The 12,683-nt window shown below is 40.9% G+C and overlaps 1 protein-coding gene across 5 annotated transcripts in view; it reads right to left on the bottom strand.

The window, feature by feature from the left end:
- Positions 1 to 12,683, bottom strand: part of DPP4 (dipeptidyl peptidase 4) — an 80,186-nt gene extending 67,503 nt beyond the window's left edge. For 2 of the 5 annotated variants that reach the window (XM_064661067.1, XM_064661068.1), the window contains exons 1-7: positions 12,477 to 12,610; positions 12,305 to 12,389; positions 3,909 to 4,007; positions 3,284 to 3,378; positions 3,086 to 3,160; positions 1,106 to 1,158; positions 932 to 1,004 (exon numbers count right to left, since the gene is read on the bottom strand). In XM_064661067.1, coding sequence (XP_064517137.1) covers positions 932 to 1,004; positions 1,106 to 1,158; positions 3,086 to 3,160; positions 3,284 to 3,378; positions 3,909 to 4,007; positions 12,305 to 12,389; positions 12,477 to 12,482 — 486 coding nt within the window. In that variant the 5' untranslated portion in view covers positions 12,483 to 12,610. Of the gene's footprint in view, positions 1 to 931; positions 1,005 to 1,105; positions 1,159 to 2,761; positions 2,930 to 3,085; positions 3,161 to 3,242; positions 3,379 to 3,908; positions 4,008 to 12,304; positions 12,390 to 12,476 lie in introns of those variants that run through there. The other 3 variants (XM_064661071.1, XM_064661069.1, XM_064661070.1) reach the window with 3 other exon arrangements.

The raw sequence follows: 12,683 nt of genomic DNA, 5'->3' as shown, positions 1-12,683 counted from the left end.
GACTACTGTAACAAGTTCTGAAAACCTTGCTATTCATTTTCTGCTAATATACAAGCCTATTTTCCTTTGCCAGGAGTTGTTTTTCACTAATTTGTCTTTCAAACAAAACTATCAGTGCTTTGGTAAAACATTGACTGGGGTCTCAGCACTACCAATAGATCTGCAAAGACAGTACATTTCTGCAGCAGCACTCAGAACTCCTCTAGGTTTTGGCACCTGCCCGCCTCTTTAATAACCCCTGGTTTTTCTCTCCAATAACTGAACAACACAGTTTTATTCCAGAGCTTCGCTACAAGATGCAGAAAGCTCTTTTTGACTTCCTGTCCTTCTGTGGTTGGTCTCTATAATTCATATACTACAAACAATGAGAATAAACAGGCACCACATTCTCCTGTGACAGTCAGATCTAATGCTCACCACAGGGAATACACAAGCGTTGCAAATGCAGTGGCTTTCACCATTGAGGATTGGAGGGGAGAAAGAAAAGGACAGTGGGAAAGAGTACAAGAGGATTTTGATCCTCTAATCTCATTACATGCATTCATCAAGTAAAAATTCATTGATTATTGTATAATTAGGAGATAAAAATCACAGTGATGATTAAATAGACATTCGTAATGCTGCTGCCTTTGAAAGGGATGAGCTCCTGTCTGCAACTGTAATAACATGAAGTTCCTGTGCATTTGTGCATTACATGACTACTGGGGCCACTGCTTGCTTTCAGGAATGTATTTTCATTAAAGAACAAAAGAAAACACACAGAGGGATTTTGGAGTCTTTCCAGCAACAGTAGTCAATTTTGAAACAAGTTCAGCTACTTTATCGAGCAGTAGGAAAGTCCCGAAACCTCAAGAGTACAGACAATGTGAGCTTCCATATCACGTGTACGAAAATGACTGTTTATATTAAAGTGTCACTTATCTTTACTAACCAGTTTGTGACCAACAGGTGACCAGGATATATATTGTGTATCATTAGGTAGTAGTCCATCATCTAGAATAGAGCTGGAAAAACAAAACCAAAATGCAGCCAAGAGAAATCAGTGAAATGACATTTCACTGCAAAAGAATCTTAAAACCACATCTCACGTGAAAAGATTACTGACCTGCTACTGAAATCATAGATGTGATATGAAGCTGTAAAGGAATACCTCCACAACTGTAAAAGAATTATTTTAATATTAAGAAACTAAATTTCACCAGGATTCACATCTCTTGCAGTTTGAATTACCTCTGAAACTCTCCTCATGCTTTTTCTTAAGACAGAACACAATGAACATATGAGGGTAACAGATCTCTACAAGGTTTAAGAAAAGACTAAAGCATTGCCACCCCTCTGGGGTCTTCACTATGACAGAGGCCACTGATTGATTAAGGACAGATATACAGACACCAGAGATGATGCAGATTTTCAGAAATCCTTGTAGCTACACGGCAGACTATCATCACTATGCAGAGTAAATTCTCCTCCTTGTGCCTTACTGGCTTGCTTACTGTCTTCTGTCTCGTTTTTCATGTCGTATTATTGAACTTGGCATCTTATAGTAGTTCTCACAAGTCCCACAGTATGTCTGTAGCAGTTCCTCCAGTACAGGGTGACCTATTCCCATTCATACTGTCACAGAAATAACCCTCTTCTCTCAGAAATCTGCCTCTTGAAGTCTGTATCCCCCTGTGGGCACTTAGAGAGAGAAAGACGATGATGATAATGCAGACATTTAAACATGTTCATGTTGGCTGGAGAGGTTTGATTTAGCCCACAGTGTTGACATGTTACGATAATGCTATCTTCTATGATGGTTCTTGAATATTTGTATTAAGATATAAAACAACAACTTAGTACTACATAACCAGATGGCTATTACATAACAAGTGTCTACATCCACATGATTCATTTTGTTACTCTGTTTCTTTGCAATAAAGATTAATAATAACAGAACTTTCAATCACACTCTTATATAAAGGTTAAAAGATCTTGCTTCAGTATTTAAATAAAATTAACTCTTATGAATGCAACAAATAAAATGCAATTACTTATAATAAATTATGAGTAGATGTGATGTGTAGGGTGGCTGGAAAAATATTAGGCATTTTGTGGCCACTAAAGATGCAGTGAAAAGTTAAATAATTCTGAACAATTCAGAAAGATGAAAGGTAACTGGCTAAGGTAATGCAGCAAGGAAGCTAAAACTGAAAAAAGTGATGACTGAGTGCACGGACTGTGCCTGGCACAGTGCAAGAGCCATTCTTGGACTGCCAGGCCAGAACATGTAGACAGAGCTCAATGACACAGTGCTCAAGTATTTGTACACTGCAGAAGTCAGCACTGAGCTTTTTACAAACAAAACAGGGCAGCTTTCTAGAAAAAAAAAAAGGAAAGAAGCACAAAGTTACCGGTTTCTCAGTGCACAAACTGTACAGCAAATTATTGCCTCCATCAGGCTCCTCAATTGGCACACAGAGCCAGGTTTTCATGCCACCTGGCATAAATGTAGGTTGACCTTTCTTGCACAGTTCGACACCAAGCCAGTGTGAAGCATTTTGCTGGAGGCTTTTCATGTGCTTGCTGACAGCAGGGAACAAGGACACACAAGTCCACTCCAAGCACAAGCCTTCTCTTGTAAGCACATGCTGCTTTTCAGTCACCTCAGTTCTCAACTCTTGCATCCTACCACCACAATGTAACAACCACATATATATATATATATAGCATACACGTACAAGCAGATGTACCAGCATATCTACTCATCACTTCTCCTTACCCACACAACTCCTTGAACAGCCATGCCTATCTACTCTTCTAGATTGTCTTCCCAGATGAACCATCCAGCCTCGCTCTTCTTGCGATAACTGTCCATCCAATTTTTATCCAGATGCTTTTCTCAGGCAGTCATGTCTCTTCTGACAAGCCCACAGATAATACCAGTCTCTTCTCCTCCTCCTGCCTGCTCAACTTGACTGCTCCCCTACATATATCCATCTCATTCATCCCTCCTCCTGCATTTCCCTCACATTCTCGCAGCCTCTCAGTTGTTCTCAAACCTTTATTTCCCAGTTTCATCCTCAGATGTAAAGTGCACTTGTACCTTTCTATAGTTGTACCGCAGAAGAGCAAACTTTTGGTCAGGAGACAATATAGCTGTGCTTGCCTTGTACTTATCCTGTCAACAAAGGAAGGGAAAAAGGAACACATTAAGCACTGTTTCCAAAGAAATGTGCAGAACTAAATAGTAAACTCAATACCTTTCTCAATGTCTGCATATATTACATATAAGTTAACATACTAATGTTGTATTCGCCAAGATTACTGATGATGTTCCATTGTCAGCACTGATAAGTAGGATGTTCCCATTATTTGTTTCATGGAGATACTGATTTCCTAGAAGAATGAGAGAGATGCTCATAAAAAATAAGTAAAATGTTTATCATTTACTTCTCTTTTCCCCTTATGTTTATAAGCAGGAAATAAAATTCAATGTTGTGTTTCCCAGTTCAGTAATGAAAGGATGCTTATAGCACAAGAATGTTCACAAAATGTAGTCCTCACAGCATCCACTTTCTAGCATCTCTTTCCCTTGGGGCACTAGGCATATTCAAAAGGAAAAGTGGCCTGTGTCCTCCTGTTCCCAATGCAGAGAAAGCTGACACGCTTCAGAGGAAAACATGCTTCTACCAAAAAGCACAAAAGTATGCACTTTCAGCAGTAGGAGAATATAGCTTGCCATGAAGGTAAGCATGTATCTAAGGGGGGGAAGTATCAACTCTTTGAGCTACGCACTGTTCTATAATGGTACTATTAAATAATTTAACTTTTTTTCAGGATACAGTGGTCACCTCAGCATGAAGATATGTGTTTACTGAAGGTAGTACATTTTCTTGACATTTAAGTTGTATCTATAAATTAATTACCTGAAATCCACTGTAGATCATTTAGTTTGTATGAATAGTCATTGTTCAAGTAATTCTGTAGAGTGTACGTTTTTCGTGAATCAGGCTTAGAGGGACTTTCTGAAAAAAAGAGACAGAAGAGAGATTTTGATGTTGCTGCAAATTGTTCCACCCCAGCTTCTTAACCTGACTACCGAGTGGGTTTTTGTTGCTGGGTTATTAAAGTGTTTAAGCTAAACACCTCTAAAGTACTAGCAGTAGGAAGACAATAAAACTTTACTGCAAGATAAATTCAGCAAGCATCAGAGTGTCAATAAAATCACTCAACAAACTCATAGAAATGAAAATACTTTTTTGACAGTGACAAAAATGAATTAAAGACCTCTAGCCATCTTTCAGCAAACACATACTTGTACTGTACTTGTACTTTCAAAAACTGAAAAGAAGCGATCTTAGTTCCTTTCTCCCCATGCTCACTCTGGGAGGTTTGCTGCAGAGCCCCACCTGCTAATATTTGCATCAGACATCAACTGTGGGGTGGATCACACAAAACAGAGATGTACATGCTCATCATGTACTCTCAAACAGAGTGGTGGACAGGCAAGGTTGTCCATATGACTGAAATGTGACATCCATGTGAGTAAGTGTACAGACCTTGAGAGATGCCCTAAAAACAAAGTGGCTGCTGTACTTGATCACATATTCTGTAATATTGCTGTTCCTGTTCCTGAACCCTTCAGTTGTGAATTATCTGCTTATGATTAAACTCAAATTTCAGAAATGTCTCAAAAAAAAAAAAATCTGAGAAGCAGTAAAATTTTCAGGGAAGGTCTAATTAAAAAAAAAAAAATCACAAGTAGTTTCTAATAAGCTTATGATGAAATAACTGGTTAAATATTTATTCCTCTCTTGATGTGTTTTTCATCAAGATATCTTAATATTTATTGCCATGTTACAATTTTGACTAGAAAATTAAAGCCAAGTAACTGGGTTACTCTGAGAAGACCAAGTGAAACTTTGAACATAGTTAAGCTAATGAGTTTGGTCATCGGCTTCAGCCCATTGCAGTCAACCTCTAAGAAAAATATTTCTTATTGGCTGCAACACACATGCTGCTCTTTCCAAAATATGAAAAGTAATAGCAATAATAACAATAACAACAACTCAGTCTGTGAGTCTTTGTGATCTTTTTCCTATGAAAACAAAGACTACAGTTTTTAAATTCAGGTGTGCAATTCTCTCCCTGCTTCCTCTCTACCTTTTTTTTTTCTTTTAATGGAAACCGAAAACCTCCCTCATACAAAGCTACACATTCCAGAAGGGAAGCAATTTTTATTTCAACTGGCTAAATCAAAAGACTAGAATAAAAGCAACTGATAAAAACACTCAAGTACAGATGTGGTGACCAATCAACCAAGATACTTAACACATCCCTAAGAACTGCCTCTTCTTTCATTATAGTGAAGAAGAAAAAGAGTGCAAAGCCCTTGGGGACACATGCAGGAAAACACCTCACAATAATTTTTCCAGGGTATCTTTCTGCAGGTTAAATACATGTGTCAAATGGAACACAGCAGGAAGATATTTATATTAGCTATTACAGCTTTACTCTTATTTCCAAGCAATAAGCAAATTGTATATATACAGCACAGACTGTACAACCAGTGCTGCAATAAAAATCAAGAGACATAACAGTGATTTTTAGTTTAAAATGCTCAGCAAAGGTTAAAAAAAATGCTTGCTCAATGCCATTTGAAACTTGACTGTTCTAAAAAATTAGGCTAGACTTACTGCTCTTGAAGTGTCTCTAAGAATATTAATTTCTCAGGTTAATTATTCGATATTAACTGAATATATAATTTGATGGATTATGAACAAGTGTGCATTTGATATTCACACAGAGTTGTCTAGTTGGGAATATGACTTCTCTCCTTCCTAATTGAGAAAGTGTACTTTTCAATCAGAGCGGCTTCAGAAAGCAACAAAACTCTCTCTTGGAAAAGGAGAAGCAATTTAAGACAGGTGGCTGATGAACAGGTTTAGGGATTTTTCCAAACTGATGAATGTTTTTCCCCCTGGTGACATACATATTTTGCTAAGGTCTCATTACTAAAAAATCAGGCCACTATTAAGATTTGTTGGCTGTGTATAAAATTAAAATTTCATTTTCTGTCAACACCTTCCACGTAGTATCTGAATATGAAAATGTACGCCAAGCTGTAAGGGGGTAGTTGTAGAAGTTCTAGTTGAAGTATTTTCTTAATTTACAAGATAGGCCATTACCATTATATTCATACTTATCCACATTATGCCACCAACCAAAGAGACTCAGCATACATTGAATTCTGCATTTTGGTTCTCCTTGTTCAGATTCCATTTGAAAAGAAGGGTCAAACAGGGTTTTTTGACAAAATAAAGTAATTGTTGACATTCAAGAGCATTTTATTGGCTTTGAAGACTGGATACAAATCAATGTATGTTCATACTTAAGCAAAACCGCTTCTTTCACTCTTGGGTTCCTCAGAGAGGCTGTGAGGACTAAATGTTCTTGCTATTTCTGTTTTTTGACTATTCCAGATCCAGACTTATTTTTCTAAATTCCAAATTTTCTAAATTACTAGCTTCCAATGCTCAGTACTGGGGCTAGTTCTGTTTTATATATTTATTGCTGATTTGGATGAAGGGATTGAGTGCACCCTCAGTAAGTTCGCAGACAACACCAAGCTGGGCAGGAGCGTTGGTCTGCTGGAGGGTAGGAAGGTTCTGCAAAGGAGTCTGGACAAGCTGGATCAATGGCGAAAGGCCAATTGTCTGAGGTTTAGTAAGTGCTGGGTCCTGCACTTTGGTTACAGCAACCCCATGCAGTGTTATAGGCTGGGGGAAGATTGGCTAGAAAGCTGCCCAGCAGAAAAAGACATCCACTGGCATCCTGGCTTGTATCAGAAATGTGGCCAGCAGTACTAGGGAAGTGATTGTCCCCCTATACTTGGCACTAGTGAGGCCACACCTCAAGTCCTGTGTCCAGTTCTGGGTCCCTCAATTCAAGACAGACATGGAGGTGCTGAAGTGTGACCAGAGAAGGTCAATGAAGCTGGTGAAGGGTGTGGAACACATGTCCTATAAGGAGTGACTCAGGGAGCTGGGGTTGTTTAGCCCGGAGAAGAGGAGGCTCAGGGGTGACTTTATCCCTCTCCACAACTATCTGAAAGGAGGCTGTAGCCAGGTGGGGGTCAGCCTCTTCTCCCAGGCCAGGCAAGAGGAAATGGACTCAAGCTGCACCAGGGAGGTTCAGGCTGGACATAAGGAAGAATTTCTTCACTGTAAGGGTGGTTAAGCACTGGAAAGGGCCCAGGCAAGTGCTGGAATCACCATCCCTGCAAGTGTTCAAGAAATGACTGGATGTGCTATGGTTTAGTTGATAAAGTGGTGTTCGGTCAAAGGTTAGACCTGATGATCTTGGAGGTCTTTTCCAATCTTAATGATTCTGTGATTCATCTCTATCCTATTCTCACTCCTGGCAGTACATACATATTTCTACTGTCATAGTGATATACTGGAAATAATAACATCATAATACCCCCGTCACAACAGCAAAAATATAAGTAAGTCCTTCTGGGAAGAAGGCTCTTAACCTTTTATGTAAGTAGTACTCATATGAGGCTGTTAAACAATTTTGTTTCCATTTTGGAATTTTTTATTAATACGTCACCCTTTCTGCAGGTGTAAAGTATTGACATTGTTTAACCTCGGCTGGCAACTAAGTACTACTCAGCCACTCGCTTTCATCCTCTCTCTCCTCCCCTCCCTCAGTGGGGATAGGAAGGAGAATCAGAAAAAGATAAAACTCATATGTTGAGATAAGAATAGTTTAATGATTGAACTAAAGTTAAATATAATATTGCTAATAATAGTAATAATATTTGTAATGAAAAGGAGAGAGAGGAAGAAAAAGAACCCAAGAAAGACAAGTGAAGCACAATACAATTGCTCACCACCCACTGACCCAGGGCCTGTCCCTGGGCAGTGATCGGCATCTCACAGCCAATTCCCCCCCATTTATATGACCATGACATTCCATGCTATGAAATATCCCGTTGGCCAGATCGGGTCAGGTGTCCTGGCCATGCTCCCTCCCAGCTCCTTGTGCACCTGCTCACTGGCAAAGTCTGGGAAACTGAAAAGTCTATGACTTAGAGTAAGCACTACTTAGCAACAACCAAAACATCAGTGTGTTATCAACATTATTCTCACACTGAATCCAAAACAGAGCTCTGTGCCAACTACTAGGAAGAAAATTACCTGATTCCCAGCCACAACCAGGACATCTATAAAGTAAACAAGAAGTTAACTATTGTGTAAGGGTTATGGTATGATAATCACCATACCAAAACCTACAGATGTTGACAAATTACTTTTGGTATATGTATTGTTTATTCCCGGGTGTCAAGGTGCATTTTAATAATTTCCATATGTAATAATAATAAAAAAAAAAGTGTATGAAACCATGCAACCAACTTTAAAGTGATGGAAAACTATATAAAGCAGGAATAATAGAAGCTTTACTGCATGTTCACCACTACTGAGAGAGACTGGAAAAAACCACAAAAAGAGAAAGACAAGTACAAGCATGATGTTGAGCAATAATGAGACAGGGATAGAGGGATGCTAAAAATCAGAAAAGGTGAATGATTATCTCAATTTTAAAGTGACAGCAGAACAAGAGTGAGAATAATCTGCTGTCTAAGAATGTAATTTAGGAGCAGCAGGAGAGATGCAAGAGAAACCCAACTGATTCAGTGGTTAGAAAAGTAAGAGACATTTCAGGCTAGTTTTTCCAAACCTTCCTATTCCCCTTCATTTGTATTCCAACATGTGTAAAAAAGTGCTCTAACTCTTCCCCCTCATGTACACTCAAGCCCACAGTTACTGCCTGAGATACGTGACGATTAGAGCACTGAAGTACGTTTCCAGAAAAAAAGCATGTAAAAACTACTTTGCTGTGTCAGGCCAAAGGTTCGCTTCATTCAGAATTTTACCCAGGAGCTGATACAGGACATTCAGGAGAGACCACAACCAATGAGTGAGCACCTGGGGCAGTTCATCCAAGAGCCACTCTGCGGGGCTGCAGAGACTATCCCAGAGGGATGTAATCATTAACTTTGTAATCAATAGCTCTGGAATCCCTCTCAAAGTTACCTCATCTCATGCAAAGCAAGAAAATAAAAATAGCAGAGTAGTTCTGTAAACAGCAATCCACTGCTGATAATTTTTTTTAGTGTGATATTACTCAACATTTGAATTAGGGTAGATAAGTGAGTTAAATGACAGTGACAGAAGTCAAGGACGTATAGCAGGAAAACATTTCCATTCCCTATCTTTTCAGACTCACGAAGAACTCTCAGACACCTTAAGGTCATTAACTGCACTTTCCAGCCTCTTCTAGGCACATTTCTATTAGAAGACCACAGATGCAGAAACAGTATCACCTAATCATGACAGTGATGACCTTCTCATTTAGTGAATATCTCACCCTTAGAGAATTAGACCTGTGAGTGAAGGAAGTCGTACCAGCTGTACAGGACACCTCACTCTAAGGCCACTTATGACTTCTCATGGCAGCAGAATGATACTGCACTGTCTCCTTCCTGCTCTCAGCATTTGCTACTCATACTCCTGCTCCTGGACTTCCTGCCCAGCTGGCCAGAAGAACAAGAACTGTGGTTAGAGAAGAGATAAAGGGTACATGGACTAGGGATGTTTCAATCTGTCTTTTACATGGAAAGTAAGTAAAGTAAATGGGTAAGTGCATCATGGACAGACCAAAATTTTTTTAGAAAAAACTCATACTTTAAAGGTAACCACTTGTTACCATAGTCACCTGTTGGATAGCACCTCAAAGCATAACAATGCTTTAGTCAACGGACTTCAAATACAACCCCCGAGGCTATTTTGAGATTAAACCGTTTGATGAAAGTAGTCACATGTGGTTTTAAATATAAAATAAGGTGTCAAAATAGGCAGTGGAAACAGAGTGTGCAGAGTTCTGGCTGGGAAGACCCTCAAGGTAAATAGCCAAGGGCTGCACCCAAAATTAGGGAGACTTTTTGCAAATTTCAGTCTGAAGTATTTCTCCATGCTAAACAGCTGCAAGAGAAGAAACAGAAGTTCTACTTGCCAGGCCTACAGGCCAGGCAACAAGCCAGAACTCCTCTGGAGTGGCAAAATTGCACAACCTTTCACAGCACTGGAGCCCATTTATCAAACTAATTACGTGCTGCATGACTACTAAGCTTATGACAGGGAAGTACACAGAGAAGTGTGGAAGGGAAAACAGTTGCACACCAAATGTAAGAAAGCCAAACTCAAAATTATCTGTTTGTATCAATAATCATCATTTTCACTCCCTGCACAATGCTTGAACAATTGGGATGAAATAAAGACTTAATTGCAATTATAAAGACTTTTATCAGAGCAGACTTTGATCCCACATAGTCACAGTCATGTGGGCTGCTCATCCCAAATGTAATTTTGCCATTTTCATTTCGTACTCAGGCGAGTACCTGTATGGCCCAGGAGGCACCCTCAGCTAACTTACATGCCCTTATGGTTGTTAATAAAAACTATATAATCAAGCTGTCAGTCATTAAGTGCTCTAACCTATAAATTACTACTTTATAAGAACACCAACTATACACCCTCAGCTAACAGAAAACATATGTTTAGCACAGTTAAAAATTCAAAAGCACCCTGCAGTTCCTGAATTACAATGGTCACAGTTGTTATTCAGATGTTACTGCTGGCCTGATTTGGGAAGAGACAGGAATTCAAGTTTTTGAACTGGGACCACTCCATCTCAATCCATACTTTATCCAGAGAGACTTAGTGAACTACTGGGACATGCTAGGCAATTTCCTATGTCTTAATTTGAGCCAACAGTAAAAAGACTGCCTCGTTTTCCTACAACCAAAACGATGTAAGCCAAGGCTGACAGCATGGTGGTATTCTGTATATCATACAACAGAAGTGTTTCTTTGAAGTAAAATGAATTTACTATACAACTGAGTGACTGGTCCTGAATTGCAGCCACTTCTACAGCAGAAGAATTCCTATGCTAGAAGGAAGAAAACCCATCTGACTCACAGTAAGACATAGAATTGGCATCAAGATAGACAAGCACCATCTCTTCAGAAGAGTTCAGGCCTGCATACTGAATTCTTTCACTAGGTGTTATGCCTACACATATCCATCTGATAAGTTATCAAGACCCTTTCTCTTGCTCTTCCCAACTTGTGAAATTCAGAGCATTTTCTGTCATTTCAAAAACCTGCTTTTTTGAGATAAGTGGCAAAAAGCTGTCCAAAAATAACAGAGAAGGGAGTCAGCATCCACTGATGAAAGTTTTAGCCCAGAAGGTATGTAATTCAGATATCTGGACTTTGAAAATCTAGTTTTTAATGACTGAGATATTGATAGAGCTGAACTGCAAAACAGTTTCATGTAAGTTATGCTATATTGTGCACTAGTGATTATTGGGCACTAGTGACACAAGCTTCACCTCTTTAAATGGCATACAACAAACCCACCAGAACTTTCTGTGCACATAAAAAATTGCTGTGTTCATTTCTGAACACACTGTCAAGATCAGCACACGCATCTTCACGCATCTTGGGGTGCACCTTTGGTGGACCACCAAAAGTCTAGTCTAGAAAACACTTCCTTAGAGTTTGCAGTGCTGATTCTACATATTGCAGCTGCTCAGCTGTTAATCGTAAGAACATAAACGGAGAATAAGCTGCAGCTCTGTCCTACCAGCTGGAAGCAAGGCATTGCTTAATGAGGATTTAATGCTGTTTCATATTAACATCCAGAGCCACATGGGCAACCTGAAAAGTACAAACCGATCAGAGTCCAAAACTGCATTCCAAATCTTCTTCTACTTTTCTGACCTCTGTAACTGTGCTGTTTATATAACAGCACTCAGTGGCATTAACAAGAGTGCAAACACAGCAAACGAGAGGGAATATAATCTTATCTCTTCAATATACCCCAGAAAAATGACTAACTGGCATTCTACGGCTGGTTCGACAGCCTGGGGCCACAATAAGAACAGAAAATGCTGAAAACGATAATGGTTATAACTATTACCAGCGCACACGGGGAGATCAAGGGTCTTTTTAACTCTCCCCGCGCCCACTACCTTCCCAGGTGAGACGCACTCTCGGCGACGCACCTCCCAGTTTCCCGGACTCAGGAGCTCCAGTTTTATGGATCCCGTTCTCTACAGCACAAACTTTCCGCGAAACTTTCCCCCCGCTGCCGTGGGCGGCGCGGCTGCGGATCCCCTCCGAGCCCCGGCGGCCGCCGGGAGCCCCCCCTCCCTCCCCATCCCACCCTTCCCGGCCCCGCCGCGCACTCACTGCCGGTGAGCAGCACCAGGGGCACGGTGATCGCCACGACCGCGACGGCGACCCCCACGGTCACCAGCAGCCACTTCAGGAAGCTCTGAAAGGAGAAGCCCCGTCAGGCGGCGGTCGCGCAGGACCCTCCTGCGCTGCCGCCTCCCCACCCCCCCGCTTTTCCGTCACCCACCGGCATCGTGAGGAGCGGAGCGGAGGAGGCGGCGGGAGCGGTGCCGGCGGGCTGTGGCTCTGCAGCCCCGGCGCTGCCCGCGGCTCTGCTCGGGAGCGGCGCCTGGGCGGGGGCTGGGGGCGGCTGCCTTGGGAGCGGCAGGCACCGGGAGTTGTGCAAGATCCCGGGTTTCCTGCTGGCTTTGCGGTCTGAGCGGCGGTTCCTCCG

The sequence above is a fragment of the Pseudopipra pipra genome, chromosome 7, assembly GCF_036250125.1.
Source record: "Pseudopipra pipra isolate bDixPip1 chromosome 7, bDixPip1.hap1, whole genome shotgun sequence".
Classification (NCBI taxonomy): Eukaryota; Metazoa; Chordata; class Aves; order Passeriformes; family Pipridae; genus Pseudopipra; species Pseudopipra pipra.
This window is presented reverse-complemented; position numbering and strand designations above follow the sequence as displayed.